This window comes from Jaculus jaculus, chromosome 14 (genome assembly GCF_020740685.1).
Source record: "Jaculus jaculus isolate mJacJac1 chromosome 14, mJacJac1.mat.Y.cur, whole genome shotgun sequence".
Lineage (NCBI taxonomy): Eukaryota > Metazoa > Chordata > Mammalia > Rodentia > Dipodidae > Jaculus > Jaculus jaculus.
Genome location: NC_059115.1, coordinates 7,700,513 through 7,719,221, shown reverse-complemented (window position 1 = coordinate 7,719,221; position 18,709 = coordinate 7,700,513). Strand labels below are relative to the sequence as shown.

The 18,709-nt window shown below is 50.6% G+C and overlaps 1 protein-coding gene across 2 annotated transcripts; it reads left to right on the top strand.

The window, feature by feature from the left end:
- The first annotated feature begins 3,437 nt into the window (after positions 1–3,437).
- Positions 3,438–17,870, top strand: Kptn (kaptin, actin binding protein). 2 transcript variants are annotated; one of them, XM_004672776.2, is made up of 12 exons: positions 3,438–3,713; positions 4,038–4,120; positions 4,286–4,370; positions 4,451–4,505; positions 8,552–8,627; positions 8,739–8,812; positions 9,291–9,400; positions 9,488–9,565; positions 11,907–11,982; positions 13,027–13,162; positions 13,264–13,446; positions 17,536–17,870. In XM_004672776.2, the coding sequence occupies exons 1-12, from the start codon at positions 3,491–3,493 to the stop codon at positions 17,662–17,664; spliced, it is 1,308 nt and encodes a 435-aa protein (XP_004672833.2). In that variant the 5' UTR covers positions 3,438–3,490; the 3' UTR covers positions 17,665–17,870. The 2 variants fall into 2 exon arrangements, with proteins under 2 accessions (XP_004672833.2, XP_044990492.1); XM_045134557.1 differs by lacking the exon at positions 3,438–3,713 and adding an exon at positions 3,740–3,947.
- Positions 17,871–18,709: the final 839 nt, after the last annotated feature.

Below are 18,709 nucleotides of genomic sequence, written 5' to 3'. Positions count from 1 at the left end.
TGTGGAGACCAGAGGGAAAAGTCAGGTGTCTGCTCTTGTCCCTTCCACATTGGTTCTTTGAGAGTCTTTTGGTGAACCTGGAGCTGCTGCTCTGTTTTCTAGTCAGACTGGCTGACCAGTGAGCCCCAACACTTCTGTCTACCTCCCTCAGGGCTGGGGATAGTGGTATGCATGGCCATGTCCAACATTTTATGTGAGAGCTAGGGACCAAACTCAGTCATGCTTACACAGTAAGCTCTCTTACCCATTTTCTTTTTTGTTTGTTTTTTCATTTTTCAAGGGAGGGTCTCATTTTAGCCTAGGCTGACTTGGAATTCACTGTGTAATCTCAGGCTGGCCTTGAACTCACAGCAATCATCCTCTCTCTGCCTCTTAAGTGCTGGGATTAAAGGCATGTGCCACCATGCCTGGCTTTGGATGGGAATTTATTTAAATAAATTTATTTATTTGAGAGAGAATGGGCACATCAGGGCCTCCAGCCACTGCAAACGAACTCCAGATGCATGTGCCCACTTGTGCATCTAGCTTATGTAGGTCCTGGGGAACCAAACCTGGGTCCTTTGGTTTTTCAGGCAAATGCTTTAACTGCTAGGCCATCTTTCCAGCCCTGGTTGGATTTATTGTCATCGTCGTCGTCATTATTATTATTATTTTGTTTTTTCAAGGTAGGGTCTGTCTGTGGTCCAGGCTGACCTGGAATTAACTACATAGTCTCAGGGTGGCCTCAGACTCATGGAGGTCCTACCTCTGTCTCCCGAGTGCTGGAATTAAAGGCTTGTGCCACCATGCCTGGCCCTGGTTGGATTTTTTTTCAATTGACAATTTCCATGATTGTAAAAAATATCCCATGGTAATTCCCTCCTCCCCCCCCCTTCCCCCTTTGAAAATCCACTCTCCATCATATCCCCTACCCCTCTGAATCAGTCTCTCTCTTATTTTGATGTCATGATATTTTCCTCCTATTATGATGGTCTTGTGTAGGTAGTGCCCCACACTGTGAGGTCATGGATATCCAGGCCATTTTGTGTCTGAAGGAGCATGTTGTAGGAGTCCTACCCTATCTTTGGCTCTTACAGTCTTTCTGCCACCTCTTCCACAATAGACCCTGAGCCTTGGAAGGTGTGATAGAGATATTACAGTACTGACCACTCCTGTCACTTCTTGCCAGCACCTTGATGCCTTCTGAGTCATCTCAAGTCACTGCCATCTGAAAAGAGAAGTTTCCCTACCAAAAGTGAGAGTAGCATTAATAAGGGTATGAACATTAAGAGAAGTGTTAACGGGCAGTTTGATAAGCATAGTGAATACACATAGCCAGACAACAGAAGATGTTACACCCACAGGGCTCATCACTACCCCTGTTTTAAGTTTTCAATATCAGGGATATATTTCTTCCCATGGAGCAGGCCTCCAGTCAAATTAGAAGGCAGTTGGTTTCCACCATGACAGATGTGCCACTATTGCACCCATTGGCTCATTTGACCTGGCTGGCCAAATACAAGGCTTGCAGTGTCCACTGTTGAGTATCTTCACTGGTGATTTCTCACTCTCCCATTGAAGTGCATGCAGCATGGCTTCTTCCAGCTTTCTGTCAGCTGGTCTACATGGAGGAGGTTATCAGCTCAGTTCCATTAGGATTTCTCAGTGGCCTTGCAGCCCAAGTATGTGGAGTCTTCAGCAATAGGGTCTTACCATCTATTCCTGGTGGGAAACCAGGGGCCTTGGCAATGGCCTCTAATGTTTTGGGGGGTATCAGGGACCTCCTTGGCCAGCAACTCACTGGAAGGTATCCCATCCCTGGCACTGAAGATTTTCTAACAACAATCTATGGCTCCTGAGTGGTCCATTGTCCAAAAAAGTAGGTTTCCATATGACTTCTTTATATCCTCTTAGATTTTGATTAGCCCTCCCTCCATCTTTCTGTTACTCAATCTCTTTCCCTGACCTCACTTAGGCCTTTTCACCCCCATTAATCTATTCTTCTACTTACATATATACAATAACATCTTATTAAATACCCCCTCCCTTTCTATTCCCTTTATATCTCCTTTCTAGCTTACTGGCCTCTGCTACTGAGTTTTTTTTCTACTCGTGGTTGGGTTTTTTTTTTAATAGAACCTGCTTCATGCTGGGCCTTGTGGTTCATATGCTGGGATTTGGCTGTAACCAAAAAGTCCTGTGGCTGCCTTCATGAAGCCTGGAGCCAAGGGGTGGGGATGGGAGGTGCATATTTTTTCAGGGAGAGAGTGACCAAAGATACCTCAAGGTGGCCAGAGCAGTTGGCCTACCCATGTCTTATGGAAAGATACACAGATGTGCACAGGGTCCCCAGCCCTCCATATCTGCAACCCTTCTAGGGACAAGGGAGCATACACCGCCCCTGAAGGCATTGAGCCAGAATTGCCAGTTTTATATGTCATTGCCACTGCTGACTGGTGTAAGGACTTTCCCTAAGATTCAGGTTCATCTGTAAATGTCTTGTAAGTGCCAAGGAAGATGGCACAAAGTACAGTCCCACTGAATGAAGAAATGATAACAAGGGGGAAACAATAACAAGGGGCCGCTGCAGAGTGCTTAGGAGAAATCAGTGCATCAGGGTCAACATGGCCACTACCATGGGTGCTCAGCTCAATAAGGGATCTGGCTATTTGCCACCAAAACAAAGAATTCAACAAGTCTTTTCTCGGGGTAGGAATGCCTTTTGCCTTTAAAAAAATTATTTATTTATTATTTTGAGGCCGAGTCTCACCCTAGCCCAGGCTGACCTGGAACTCATTTTGTAGTCCCAGGCTGGCCTCAAATTCATAACTCGGTGATCTTCCTACCCCTGCCGTCCAAATGCTGGGATTAAAGGCGTGGGCCACCACGACCAGGTACTACATTTTACCATTTTGAAGAGGATACTGTTAAAATAATGAACTACGGTTAACTTGTTTGGGTTCAGTACGAGCTGTCGTCTTGAACCCTCAGCCTGCCTGTGGGTTTTCGGTAAATTGCTAAATGGAACGTGCTTACAAAGAATATTAAATTTTATGATGTATTAATTTCGTCATTTGGTTGGGATTGAGGGTGAGGGATTTGATAATTGCAGTGCTTTTTGGAGGGTCTCATGAGACCCGGCGGGCCCCAAATTTACGCAGTTGAGGCTGCCCTTGAACTCCTGATTTTAGGAATACAGACGTGTGCCAACGCGCCCATTTTAGGATGACTCGTATTTTACCTTCTACGCAGTCTACAGCGAGCAGCTGCGGGCCACTATGTCCCATCTCTAGTCCTGGCAACTACCCCCAACCCAACCAACCGGCTCCTTGGCTCTGAAATGACAATAGGGCAGCTTGCAGGAGGCCGGGGCAGCAGAGTCGGGCGCCATCTTAGTAGAGGGCAGCGGCGTCAGCTTCTTGGCGTCATCAGTTAGCGCGACTGGAGATTCCCTCCGCCCCCGTAAGGCTCTGAGCCGTAGGTCCGGTTGGACTGGCCGCAGGAAATCGTGATGGGTGAGGCGGCCGTGGCCGCGGGGCCTTGCCCGCTGCGCGAGGACAGCTTCACGCGCTTCTCGTCCCAGAGCAATGTGTACGGGCTGGCGAGCGGCGCCGGCGGGCGCGGAGAGCTGCTGGCAGCCACCCTTAAAGGCAAGGTGCTCGGCTTCCGCTACCAAGACCTCCGACAGAAAATCCGGCCAGTGGCCAAAGAGCTGCAGTTCAATTACATCCCCGGTGCGTGGCGCTAGGGTGCAGGGGGCGGGGCTGGAACGGCGTGTCAGGAAGGCTTCTGAGGGTCAGTGAAGTGGGCAATTGGATTCAAGTGATTGAATGGGATCAAAGCTAATAACCCTTAGCACCGGCCTTAAAGTGGTTCGGGCTCAGAATCCTCAGAGGTGAAGATCTGCCTGTTCCTAGTGTTGTGACAAAGGTGACGGTTGATGGTTAGGACTCATGCAGACCCTGCAGGTCATAACTCCTGGTCAGGGGTCACTGTGAGGGGGGGTGCTGTGGGTGGAGAACGGCCTGCAATGTGAACTGCAAACTGTCTCCACCCAGTCGACGCCGAGATTGTGTCCATCGACACCTTCAACAAGTCACCCCCAAAGCGGGGCCTGGTTGTGGGCATCACATTCATCAAGGTACCTGGGCACCCTCCTGCCCACACCCTCCTCCTCAGCCACGCGGGGGATCTCACTCATGCTAACCTACACCCCTCACCCCTCCCTCCTCACCCAGCCTACCCCACCCAGACTCGCCTGGCACCCTATCTGTCCTGAGAGCAGTTCCCTCCCTACCTGTCTCAGGACTCAGGGGACAAGGGCAGCCCCTTCCTTAACATTTACTGCGACTATGAGCCTGGCTCAGAGTACAACCTCGATTCCATTGCAGGTGAGTTGGCCCTGGGGCTGAAGGGTGGGAGGGGCCTGGCAGGTGCTGGCACATCTCCCTCAGTTTGTGTCCGTCTGCAGAGAGCTGCCTGAACTTGGAGCTGCAATTCACACCTTTCCAGCTGTACCATGCAGAGTAAGTGTTCCTGGGCCCCCGGAGCTTGCGCACCCCTTCTTCACACTGAGAGGCTTGTGGCTCATCTGGAAAGTAAAGTTGTAGTAAGCCAGGGATTGAAAATAAGTACCTGGGCTGGAGCCATGGCATCATGGTTCAGGTACTTGCTGTGAAGCCTAAGTGAGTGGGGCGCCACAGTTAGGGTGACTGCACCCCTGAAGATAAAAAAGGAAGGAAAGTTGTACTTGCTAGAAATCAAAGATGATCTGACTTCTTATCTCTTGCCATGTTCACTAGACCTGTTTCTCCACAAACAACCAGGACCCCTATGGGATTAAACATTGTTGTGATCAAGTTCAGTCCCCAGAAACTGGTGTCAGGGCTAAGCTTTTCCTGAGACAGCCATCCTCTAGCCCTAACCAGCTGTCCCTCTGGTTCACTTGAGCCAGAAGACAGCCCACCACTAGAAGGTTATAAATACCTTTGCAAGGGGAAGGCAGGCTCTCTGACCACTTGGGAGCTTCCAGCTGTGGGTGAGTTTTTCCCTCTGCGAGGCCTGGGCTGGCTCTGGAGGGCCCCCTAGCCCTTACTCTACACATGGGTTCTTTATGCCCTCCAGCTCCCCACATGGCAGGAGCTCCTTGAACTTTTCTCTGGTTTTTTTTTGTTGTTGTTGTTTGTTTGTTTTTTGTTTTTTTGAGGTAGTGTCTCACTCTGGCCCAGGCTGACCTGGAATTCACTATGTAGTCTCAGGCTGGCCTCAAACTCATGGCAATCCTCCTACCTCTGCCTCCCGAGAGCTGGGATTAAAGGCGTGCACCACCACGTCCCAGCCTTCTCTCTTTTCTTTCTGCAGTTTTTTTCCCCAGGCCCTCCACATGGGATCTCTAGCCACATGGGTGCCTTTTCTTGGCTCTGTACTTCCTCAATAAATATAATAATTTAGTAATTATCCTTATCAGTCTTCTTTTTCATTCAATTCTTTGATTAAAATTAGAAATGAACCTAAGGTTTGGGATTCAAGGACTTTCCTGGACTCCTAGCACCCCATTACATAAGGACCAGGTTCGATTCCCCAGTACCCACATAAGCCAGATGCACAAGGTGGTGCATGTGTCTGGATTTTGTTTGCAGTGACTGGAGGCACTTTATCTATCTCTTTATTCATTCTTTATCTGTCTCTGTCTCTCTCTTCTGTCAAATAAATAAATAAAATATTTTTTAAACATTTTAGAAAATAAATAGGGGGCCGAAGAGGTGATGGGAGATCAGGAAGCCAGGGTCCAGAGCTCACATACCTGCCCATTGCCCACCAGGATCTGATGTTGCATTTTAGAGCTTTGTGCTTCTAAAAGGATGTGGAGCAGACAGCTTAGGGGCCATGGCCTTGTCATCTCTGCAGTAGATCATCCAAGAGGGCTCCTGAAGCCCCCAGAACTCACAGGATCTAAGATTTTAGGTCCTGGCTTTCAGATCTAGAGGTGTTTTCTAGAGTTATAATCTCTGAGTTTCCCAGATTTAAGAGTCTATGGGAGCTGGAGAGATGGCTTAGCGGTTAAGCGCTTGCCTGTGAAGCCTAAGGACCCCGGTTCGAGGCTCGGTTCCCCAGGTCCCACGTTAGCCAGATGCACAAGGGGGCGCACGCGTCTGGAGTTCGTTTGCAGAGGCTGGAAGCCCTGGCGCGCCCATTCTCTCTCTCTCCCTCTATCTGTCTTTCTCTCTGTGTCTGTCACTCTCAAATAAATAAATTAATTAATTAAAAAAAAAACACACAAAACAACTCTATGGAAGCCAGCCTGTTCTGAGGTTCCGTACAATGTCCTGAGGTTCCCATGGGTCACGGAGGTGGAATGTGGCCCCCGCGGCCCTCGGGTTCTAGAGTCCTCAAGTGTGGGTTCCACTCCGGGGCTTCAGAACACCAGCGGGCCAACACAGCGTTAGTGGACTTGTTGACACAGGGTCTCACTCTCGCAAGGCTGCCTGGAACTCGGATCCTCCTTCCTCGGCCTCGCAGATGCTGGCATCAAAGGCGAGCACCACCACTCCCAGCCTGAAACTGACTTGTTGCTGTTTTGTGGTAGGGTCTCACTCTAGACCAGTCTCACGGGGGCTTCAAGCTCATGGCAATTCTACCTCTGTCTCCCAACTGCTGGGACTAAAGGCATGTACCACCATGCCTGGCTTTTGTTTGTTTGTTTGGTTGGTTGGTTGGTTTTGGATTTTGTTTTTTCCAGATAAGGTGTCATTCTAGCTCAGGCTGACCTGGAATTCACTACATAGTCTCAGGGTGGCCTCGAACTCAGACTACTGGGATTAAAGGCGTGCACCACCACACCTGGCTTTTTTTTTTTTTTTTTTGTACATAGTGATTTCTTTAAAAATACTGTTAATAGGCAGGCATGGTGGTGCACGCCTTTAATCCCAGCACTCGGGAGGCAGAGGTAGGAGAGTTGCTGTGAGTTTAAGGCCACTCTGAGACTACGTAGTGAATTCCAGGTCAGCCTGGGCTAGAGTGAGACCCTGTCTCGAAAAATCATAAGTAAATAAATAAATATATTATTATTAATTTAGCTGCAAGCAGAGAGAGAATGAGAATGGGTGCACCAGGGCCTCTTGCCCCTGTAAAGGAACTCCAGACGCATGTGTCAGTTTCTGCATCTGACTTTTCATGGGAACTAAGGAATTGAACACAGGCCAGCAGGCTTTGTACGCAAGCAACTTTAACCAGTGATTTCTCTCTCCAGCCCCTTTATACTGATTTTTGAGGCTAGCCTGGGCTTCACCTTGTCTCAAAAAGCCATAAAAGGGTATGGACTCAAGCAGGTTCCACGCCCCCCCTCAGGATCTGGGGGATGGAGAGAGGTTTACTTCAGTGGTTAGCCGCTGGGAAAGAGCCGTGAGAGCCGTAATGAGACTCACTGGCCACCAAAAAAGAAGAAAGTGACGTGAAAACAGGAGGGGGATTTGGTGGAAAAAAGCTGCAGTGGGAGGGAGAGGATGGGGGGGTAATAAGAGGTAAATTTGATAAAAATGTTTTCATGTATGAAAAAGTTATAATGAAACCCTTTACTATATATAATTAACATATGCTGATAAAAGTTTTGAGAGGGGAGGACTGGAGAGATGGCTTAGTGGCTAAGCGCTTGCCTATGAAGCCTAAGGACCTGGGTTCGAGGTTCGATTCCCCAGGACCCACGCTAGCCAGATGCACAAGCACAAGGGGACGCAGGCATGTGGAGTTCATTTGCAGTGGCTGGAGGCCCTGGAGTGCCCATTCTGTCTGTCTTTCTGTCTCTCTCTCTGCCTCTTTCTCTGTCACTCTCAAATAAATAATAAATGAACAAAAAACAATTTTAAAGTTTTGAGGGGGAGCTGGGCGTGGTGGCGCACACCTTTAATCCTACCCCGGGAAGCAGAGGTAGGTGGAGTTTAAGGCCACCCTGAGACTACACAGTGAATTCAAGTCAGCCTGGAGTAGAGCCAGACCCTGCCTCAAAAAAATAAAATAAAATAAAATAAAATAAAATAAAATAAAATAAAATAAAATAAAATAAAATAAAATAAAATAAAATAAAAAGTTTTGGGGTCTGGAGAGATAGCTCAGCAGTTAAGGTGCTTGCCTGGAAAGCCTAAAGATCCGAGATCCATTCCCCATGTCCCATGTAAAGCCAGATGCACAAGGTGGTACATGCGTCTAGAGTTCATTTGCAGTGGCCATTGGCCCTGGTGTGCCCATTCTTTCAATCTACCTCTTTGTCTCCCTCAAGTAAATAAATTAAATATTTTCTTTAAAGAAGGGAGCCCACAAACAGCTGTCTGTGTTTAAAAACGTTTGTTTTTGGCTGTGCGTGGTGGCACAGCCTTTAATCCCAGCACTTGGGAGGCAGAGGTAGGAGGATCGCTGTGAGTTCACAGCCACCCTGAGACTACATAGCGAATTCCAGGTCAGCTTGAGCTAGAGTGAAACCCGACCTAGGGAAAAAAAAGGCATGGGGGGGGGGGGTTCAAAACACAGGAGGAACTCCACCCGTCTGACTCCACCACAGTTTGAATTTCTCTGCTTTCAGGGTCCAGGTTGAGGACCAGCTGGAGACCGTCTTTCTTCTGAGCGGAAATGACCCAGCCATTCATCTCTACAAGGAGGTGAGGCGACCGGGCACAGGGTGGCTGGAGTCAGTCACCTTGGCTGCTGCCCGGGGCTCTGTCAGGAGCCTGCTACTGACTCTGGGCATGGGGTTGGTTTTGTTCCCCCAGAACGAGGGGCTACATCAGTTTGAGGAGCAGCCCGTGGAAAACCTCTTCCCAGAGCTCACGAATCTGACCAGCAGGTAGGAGAAACAAGGAAGAAGACCCCTGACCTCTGCGAAGTCAAGTGGAGGAGGGGTGTTTGCCTCCAGTACAGGCAACCTTGGAAAAATTGGGTAGGGGGGCTGGGGAATGTGGTTCATGTGGTGCATGCCTGTCGTCTCTCTCCTTGGGAAGTAGAAACAGGAAGATCAGAAGTTCAAGGTCATCCTCTGCTACATAGTCAGCTTGAGGTTAGCCTGGGCTATAACGTGATCCTGTCGAGGGGTTGGGTAGCCTGCTCAGAAAACTTGAGCTTCTGCATGACCCTAGGGAAACTGGTCAATGGTGGCAACCCTAGAAGCAGTGGGACTGGTCCGTAGAAACAGAGCAGTGGGCATAGCCCCAGAGAAATAAGTGTGCGGAGGTCCTGGGGCTTCAGAAAGGGACTGGATGCTCCTGGGCTGTAGAGGTGTGGCTGGGGTCCAGTGATGTCTGTCCATCCATCCGTCCTTCTGCCAGTGTTCTCTGGCTCGATGTCCACAACCTCCCTGGCACATCCCGGCGCCTCTCTGCCCTTGGCTGTCAGAATGGTTACGTCCGTGTGGCCCATGTGGACCAGCAGAGCAGAGGTGAGAGGAAACCCGGCGCGGAGGGGCGGGGTGTGTGTGTGGGGTAGTCGTGAGGAACAGAACCCTAAGTCTCCACTCTCCATGCAGAGGTTTTACATATGTGGACGATCCTGCAGGATGGGCCTATCTCCCGAGTGATCGTGTTCAGCCTGGCGGCCCCCCAGGGTGAGCTGTGGGCTTGGGGCTGGTCAGGAGGCAACCCCACCCAGAAAGCCCATTCCCTGTCCCTCCACCTGTGCCTCCCCCGACCCCTACTCCCCCAGCCTGCTCCAGCCCTGGAGCTGTGCAGAGATGAGACTTTTACTCACTGCTCATATCTAACTTAGTTTCTGGTAGGGTCTGTCCTGTTCTCCCTCTGCTGTAACCTGGCACTTTCTATGGGTCCCCCTTTTCCCCTTCTATCATGCCCTGCTGTGGCCTTCTCACTCTCCCGTTGGCTGACCACTGGTCCCACGTTATGGCCTAGCCCCACCCCGCTTCCAGTCTCCACCGCTGCCGCTTACCCTGCCCCTGCGATGTCTTTCCGCCCTGCGCTGCATTCCCTCACCCTCTGCGTCCTCCTCTCATCTAACCTTAGCCTCTCTTCCCGTCTCTCTCTCTCATGTGATCTTACCTTAGACTGATTAAAAAACTTTTTATTGACAGCTTTTATAAGTATAGACAATAGAACCATGATAAACCGGGTGTGTGGTGGCGCACGCCTTTAATCCCAGCACTTGGGAAGCAGAGGTAGGAGGATCACCGTGAGTTGAAGGCCACCCTGAGACTATGTAGTGAATTCCAGGTCAGCCTGGGCTAGAGTGAGACCCTACATTAAAGAACAAAAACAAACAAACAAAAAAACTATAATAATTCCTTCCCTCCACTCCCATTCCCCCTTTCAAATCCACCCTCCACTGAATCCCCTCCCCTTCCAATTAGTCTCTGTCTTTTTTTTCTCAAAGAACTTAAATTTTTTTTATTTTATTTATTTATTTTTTTTTGGTTTTTCAAGGTAGGGTCTCACTCTAGCCCAGGCTGACCTGGAATTCACTATGGAGTCTCAGGGTGGCCTCGAACTCTCGGCGATCCTCCTACCTCTGCCTCCCGAGTGCTGGGATTAAAGGCGTGTGCCACCACGCCCGGCTTCAAGGTAGGGTCTCACTCTAGCCCAGGCTGACCTGGAATTCACTATGGAGTCTCAGGGTGGCCTCGAACTCTCGGCGATCCTCCTACCTCTGCCTCCCGAGTGCTGGGATTAAAGGCGTGTGCCACCACGCCCGGCTCTAAATTTTTAATTAATTGTTTTATTTTATTTATTTATTTGAGGCAGGGAAAGAGACAGAGAGAGAATGGGCATGCCAGGGCCTCTAGTCACTGCAAATGAACTCATGGCCACATGGGCCACTTTGTGCATTTGGCTCACATGGGTCCTAGGAAATCAAACCTGGGCCCTCTGGCTTTGCAGGAAAGTGCCTTAACTGCTAAGCCATCTCTTCAGCCCTCTTATTATCTCTTTCAATTTCCAATTTTTTAAAAGATTTTATTTATTTATTTATTTGATTATTTGAGAGTGACAGAGAGAGAAAGAGGCAGATAGAGAGTGAGAGAGAGAATGGGCGCGCCAGGGCTTCCAGCCACTGCAAACGAACTCCAGACGCGAGCGCCCCCTTGTGCATCTGGCTAACGTGGGACCTGGGGAACTGAGCCTCGAACCGGGATCCATAGGCTTCACAGGCAAGCGCTTAACCGCTATGCCATCTCTCCAGCCCTCCAATTTTTTTTTATTAAAAATTTTTGGGGTATTTTTATTTATTTATTTGAGAGTGACAGACAGCGAGAGAAAGAGGCAGAGAGAGAGAGAATGGGCATGCCAAGGCCTCCGGCCCTGCAAATGAGCTCCAGAAACGTGCGCCCCCTTGTGTATCTGGCTAATGTGGGTCCTGGGGAATCGAGCCTCAAACCGGGGTCCTGAGGCTTCACAGGCAAGTGCTTAACCTCTAAGCCATCTCTCCAGCTCCTAACTTCAAAATTATTATTAATTTGTTGGAGGGAGGCAGAAATAATGAATGGGCATGCCAGAGCCTTCAGCCACTGCAAACAAACTGCAGACACGCACCACCTTGTGCACCTGGCTTATGTAGGCCCTGGGGATCGAACCTGGGTCCTCTGGCTTTGCAGGCAACTGCTAAGCCATCTCTCCATCCCCTTTGTACACTTTTCTTTATTGACAACTTCCGTAATTATAGATAACAAACCATGATAATTCCCTGCCCCCTCACTTTCCCCTTCACAAATCCACCCTCTGTCATATCCCCTCCCCTGTCAACTAGCCTCTCTTTTATTTTGAAAACCTCAGACTTTTGAAAGTTACCTAACGCCCTTTTCTCCTATTCCTGCTGCCATCTCCAGGCCTCCCTGGGAGGACTTAGCTTGGTCCTGAGCTCTGATCTGCATTCCTGTCATGGGGGGTAGGGCTCCTCGCTTACCCCCACAGAACCCCTTTCTGCATTTGTGTCTCCTGTAGAAACGAAGGACAGCCCCCAGCAGGAGGAGTACAGCTTGCTTGTGGCCAGCATGTTGGAGCCAGCAGTGGTGTACCGGTAAAGGGCCCTGGGGCCTGTGGGTGTGGTCTAGCCTTGTCATTCTCCCCTGGGGCCTGTGGGTGTGGTCTAGCCTTGTCATTCTCCCCCGTAAGTCCCCATAGGTTTAGTAGGTTTAGCAGGTCAAGTTGCTGTGACAGGGAGGGGGTTACAAGTGTTTCAGGTCTGGACCTTGTAGGGCATCTGCTGAGGCCTTAGGGTGAGGACAGGCACCCACACCCTTGGTGCATGTGGACCAGGGATCACTCCTTCTCTGTAGAGAAAGCCCAGATAAGCAGCGTTTGCCAACTTATGTGGTGTGAACACTCCTGCTGTACTGGGTTCGAGGACATCACACATGGTGGTGCCAGAAAAGCTGACAATTTCCTCGTCGGTGCTTAGGTTTTGTGAGGTGGAAGCATTTAGCCCACACTGGCCCTGAACTTGATATATAGCCCAAGGATGACCTTGAACTTCTGACCCTCCTACCTGTCCTTCTTAGAGTGCCAGGATTATTGGCATATGCCACCCTGCCCAGTTTACGTGATACTGGGTTTGGAACCCAGAGCTGCTTGCATGCTAGGCAAGCGTTCCTACCAGCTGAGCTCCGCCCCCAGCCACCCATCGCCCTGTCCCACTCATTTCTCTTGAACTGCCACCAGCTCTGACACACCATAGGTGGGTAGTGAAAATGTTCACACCTGCGCCAAGCTCACCCTGCTCCATGGGGGCTGCAAAGGGTTCCAGTGGGAGGCCAGGGTGTCTCTGTCCGCAGGAGGCAGTGTGTGGGTGTCCACTTGGGAGCAAAATGATGGTCCAGCCTTTAGGGGACTGTGTGAACATCCAGAGTGGGGACTAGGGACCTGAATGAGAATGCTAGGTTGTCCCTGCGTGGGGACTGTGAAGATACCCACCTTGTAGCCGAGGTGCCCAGCTTTGAGAGGGAAGGAACAAAGTGTCTGGCCCTCAAGAGAAGCAATTCAGACGTGGCCCAGGGTCGCCTGCAAAAGCTGGTGGGTTCTGCAGTCTGACATCAACTTCCCAACTGTGTTGGGGAACCCTCAGGGACCTGCTGAGCAGGGGCCTCAAGGACCAGCTTCTCTTGCCCGGCAGTGACCAGTTTGACAGCGTTCTCTGTGGCCTGGTTACCGATGTGGACTTGGATGGACAGCCAGAAGTCCTGGTGGCTACCTATGGACAGGTGGGACTTGAGGGCTGGGGACACCTATACCTGTGTTCTATGTTACCTCTGTCGCGGCCCAGTGACCTCAACCTGTGTGACATTGACCCCTCTCCCTGCAGGAGCTACTCTGTTATAAGTACTATGGACCAGAGCTGGGCCCCCCGGAGATGGAGCGTGGGTTCCGCCTGCTGTGGCGGCGAAGCTTCTCCAGCCCCCTGTTGGCCATGGCCCACGTGGACCTCACTGGAGACGGTCTGCGGGAGTTGGCCGTGGTGTCCCTGAAGGGGGTGCACATCCTGCAGGTAACCGGCGCTCTGCATTGGCTCAAAGGAGGACTTGCTGATTTCATATCTGATGGGGTTTCCATGGGAAGGGGGCTGTTGAGCCTCTGCTGGGTCCCAGGGGATGGGAATGCTGTTGACCATAAGCCTGGGTGCCTCTTCTGAGGCCACTGTTGCAGGAGAGCAGTCTGGTCCTGAGAGGGTCTGTGTTGACACTTGCCCCAGCAAGAGGCAGGGTGAGATGCTCCTGTGTTTTTGTTTTTTTTTTAAGTTTTTTGAGGTAGGGTCTCACTCTAGCCCAGGCTGACCTGGAACTCACTTTGTAGTCTCAGGGTGGCCTTGAACTCACAGTGATCCTCCCACCTCTGCCTCCTGAGTGCTGGGATTAAAGTTGTGCTCCACCACGCCCAGCTGCCTATGTTCTTTGATTTTTGGCAGTGCTAGGGATTCAATCCACAGAATGTATTCTGCCACACAGCCACATCCCCAGCCCCTCACTGTGGACTCTAGACAAGTGCTCTACCTCTGAGCCACGCCCCCAGCCCCTCACTGTGGACTCTAGACAAGTGCCCTACCTCTGAGCCACGCCCCCAGCCCCTCACTGTGGATCCTAGACAAGTTCTCTACCTCTGAGACACAACCCCAGCCCCTCACTGTGGATTCTAGACAAGTGCTCTACCCTGAGCCACGCCCCCAGCCCCTCACTGTGGATCTAGACAAGTGCTCTACCTCTGAGCCACGCCCCCAGCCCCTCACTGTGGACTCTACACAAGTGCTCTACCTCTGAGCCACGCCCCCAGCCCCTCACTATGGACTCTAGACAAGTGCTCTATCTCTGAGCCACGCCCCCAGACCCTCACTGTGGACTCTAGACAAGTGCCCTACCTCTGAGCCATGCCCCCAGCCCCTCACTGTGGACTCTAGACAAGTGCTCTATCTCTGAGCCACACCCACAGCTCTTTTTACCATTTTTTTTTTTGGTTTTGTGAGGTAGGGTCTCACTCTAGCCCAGGCTGACCTGGAATTTACTATGTAGTCTCAGGGTAGCCTCAAACTCATAACAATCCTCCTACCTCTGCCTCCTGAGGGTTGGGATTAAAGGCATACACCATCATGTCTGGCTTCTTTTTACTTTTTAAAAAATATTTTATTTTTATTTGTTTATTTGAAAGAAAGAATGAGGCAGAGAGAGAGAGAGAATATGGGTGTGCCAGGGGTCCAGCCACTGCAAATGAATTCCAGATACATGAGCCACCTTGTGCATCTGGGTCCTAGGAAATAGAACCTAGGTCTTTTGGCTTTGCAGGCAAACACTTCAACCACTAACCTATCTCTCCAGCCCTCTTTACTTTTCATTGTGAGTCAGGGTCTTACTAAGTTGCCTAGGCTAGCCTATGAGCTCACTATATATAGCCCAGGCTGGCCTTGAACTTACCATCTTCCTGCCTTAGTCTTTGGCATAGTTGGGATGACAAATCTATGTTACTTGACCCAGCTAGACACTGTGTTCATTACCCTACTCTGGACTCTCAGCCTCCAGAAGGCCTTCCTTGATTCTGTGGGTCATTTTTTTTTTTTTAATTGACAACTGTCAGGCACTATGAGGTCATGGATATCCAGGCCATTTTGTGTCTGGAGGAGCATGTTGTAAGCAGTCCTACCCTTCCTTTGGCTCTTACATTCTTTCTGCCACCTCTTCCGCAATGGACCCTGAGCCTTGGAAGGTGTGATAGAGATATTTCAGTGCTGAGCGCTCCTCTGTCACTTCTTCTCAGCACCATGGTGCCTTCTGAGTCATCCTGAGGTGAGTGCCATCTGAAAAGAGAAGGTTATCTACCAAAAGTGAGAGTAGCATTAATATAAAGGTATGAACATTAAGAGAAGTACTCACTGGGCAGTTTGATGGACATAGTATATACATTTAGCCAGACAGCAGCAGACATTACACCCCTAGGGCTCATGACTATCCCTGTTGTAGGATTTCAGTATCGGATGTATTCCCTCCCATGGAGCGGGCCTCCAGTCCAATTAGAGGGTAGTTGGTTTCCCCAATAACAAACGTGCTACTATTGCCTCCATTGGCTTATTTGGCCTGGCTGGCCCAGCTTAAGGGTTGCAGTGTCCACTGTTGTTTATTTCCACTCATGACTTCTCTCTCTCCCATGGAGCTGCATGCATTATAGCTTTTTCCAGCTTTTGGTCAGCTGGTCTACATGAAGCAGGTTTTCAGCTCAGCCCCAGCATGATTTCTCTGTGACCCTGCGGCCCAAGCATGTGGAGTCTTCAGCAGTAGTGTCTTACCATCTATTCCTGGTATAAAACCAAGAGCCTGGGCGGTGACCTGTAATATTTTGGGGGCCTGTAGGTCATTTTGAATGCTCTGACTACTGCCTCCCTCCGCCACAGCCTAACCTTGATCCTCCCATTGCAGCCTAGCAGCTGTCTCCCTGTCAGGCCGTGACCCGCCCTTCCTCACCACTTTGCTCTCTGTCCCCAGTCTTTCTGTTGTTTTGTTTTGTTTTTGAGGTAGGGTCTCACTCTAGCCCAGGCTGACCTGGAATTCACTATATAGTCTCAGGGTAGCCTCGATCTCATGGTGATCCTCCTGCCTCTGCCTCCCAAGTGCTGGGATTAAAGGCATGTGCCACCACACCTGGGTCCTTTTTTTTTTCTTAGAGACAGAGTTGCCAGGGCCTCAGCCACTACAATCGAACTCCAGATGCTTGTGCCACCTAGTGGGCATGTGCAGCCTTGCACTTGCCTCACCTTTGTGCATCTGGCTTACGACGGATCTGGAGAATTGTACATGGATCCTTAGGCTTTGCAGGCAAGTGCCTTAGCCATTAAGCAACCTCTCCAGCACTTGGCTCTGTTTTTAAAAAATATGTATTTATTTTCTAGAAGAGAGACAGACAAACTGGACATACTAGGACCTCCAGCCAGTTCAGACAGACTCCAGATGCATGTGCCACTTTGCACATCTGGCTTGACACGGGTACTAGAGAATTGAACTCAAGTTGTTAGGCTCTGAAGGCAAGTGCCTTAACCACTGAGCCATCTCTCCAGCCTCTCATTTTTTTTAAATATCTATTTTTTGGGATGTGGTGAGTTAGAGGCCACCCTGAGACTACATAATAAATTCCAGGTCAGCCTGGGCTATAGTGAGACCCTACCTCAAATAACAAAACAGCAAACAAAAACTATATTTTATGTATCTATTTGTGGGTAGAGAGAGGGAGAGAGATGGAGAGAAAATAGACACACCAGGGCCTCTTGCCACTGCGAACAAGTTAGATGAATGAGCCACTTTCTGCGTCTGGCTTTACATGGGTACAGGGACATCAAGCCTGGATGAAAGCAGACCGGCAGATCTTGCAAGCTAACCCCTTTGACCACTGAGCCGCCTCCCCAGTCCCTATCTCCTCTCTAATGTAACCTAATTCTCTCCCAGCTCCTCACTCCCATTTTGATTCACTTCAGTCCTTTCCTCTGATTTTTTCCCTTTCCTGTCCTTTCTCTTTTTCCTTCGCATCATCATCATCATTATTATTATTTGGTTTTTCGAGGTAGGGCCTCACTCTAGCTCAGGCTGACCTGGAATTCACTATGGAGTCTCAGGGTGGCCTCGAACTCACAGCGATCCTCCTGCCTCTGCCTTCTGAGTGCTGGGATGAAAGGTGTGCGCCACCACGCCCGGCTTCCTTTTCCCTTTTCTTCATCGTCTCCCTGTGGTTGGTTGGTTAATGATGCTGGGACATCAAGCCCACTGAGCTGTGTCTCCAGCCCAGGTTTCTGTTTTACAGTTAGTGCTGTGTAGCCCAGGCAGACCGGGAACTCATGTTCCTCCTCTTAGTCTCCTGAGTGCTGGGGTGACAGACGGACACCCCATGCCTCGCCCTTCCACTGATTTCTACAACCTTGAATCTTTACTCTTGGGTCTAAGCTTTGTTTCTTTTGCTGGAAGTTCACAAAAAGATGTCCTCCTGGGTCTAGCCTCCACTAGTACCCTAGAGGACCTTTCCCACCCCACAGCCCTCCCAGGGTGGTGTACTCCGTAGCATCCTGCTGTCCCAGCTTGCCTCCTCTTTCCTCTTCCTCTTCTCCCCACAGCACAGCCTTATCCAGGCCTCGGAGCTGCTCCTGACCAGACTTCGGCGTCAAGTCGAGCAGAGGAGACAACAGCCACAGCGGATTGAGGACAGGGCAGGTGCCAAGCCTGTGGAGCCCCCAGCCTTCTGAATCACCCCAGCCCCTCTTCCCAGGCCTGGCCACGTCCGTCATGGGGGCACACAGCCCCGAGTGGAGCCCTTGCTGTGCTCTGCCTGGACTTGCTGTACCACTTTTGAAGACAGGATGACCTCAGCAGCCTCTCCATTCCCAGCGGATGTTGGTCATGTGACTCATTTAAGTGTGTGGAGCAACAAAGCTGTCCCTGTTGTATTCACTGTGCTGTGGAGCGAGCATCTGTTGAGCGCTTGCTGTGTGCACGGTTCTGTGTTGGTGCCGGTGTCACCCCAGAGAACTGGGGGAGAGGGAATCCAAGGGTGGGCCCCGAAAGCGGACAGAGATTACGGCCTAGAGTAGACCTCAGAGGAAAGACATGAGGCCAGATCTCACCCACTGTGGGGGACTGGAGCGACTGCTCAGTGGACAAAGCGCTTGCTTCTCCAGTGTAAGGGCCTGAGTTAAGAGCTCCAGAGGCTGCGTCAAAGGGAGGCGTGGTGATGCGCACCTGTAACCCCAGCACTGAGGAGGAGAGAGGAGGATCCCTGGAGCTGGCGGGCCAGCCAGTGTTATCGCTTCAGTCCAATAAGAGACCCTATCTCAAAGGAGGTGGGCGACAGTGGAGGTACCCATGTGTACCCACCCACAAAAGCATACACATGCAGTATATATGTAATGGTGGTGCTGGCCTGTCATCCCAGCACTCCGGAGGCTGAGGATTGACGGTTCAAGGCCAGCCTAGCAAGATACCGTCTCAAACAAAAGTGGGTAGACCCTAGAAAAAAGTAACAGAGTGCTGAGCCCAGTAGGGGGTGTCAAGGCTAGGCTTGGGCAGATAGGATCAAGAAGGTGCATACCAATGAGTGCTCCCAAACAAAGCTGAAGGGCCCGGCCCAGGGGGCTGGAGATGAGCAGGATTCCCCAGGCAGCAGCCATGGCTCCATGCCAAAGTCTGGAGGAAGGAGGAAGCGCTGCCCCTCCCCCACCACAACCCAGGATGGAATCCGGGTCAGCAGTGTGGGGGGGAGTTCTTGAGCTGCATCCAGACAGGGGACAGGGC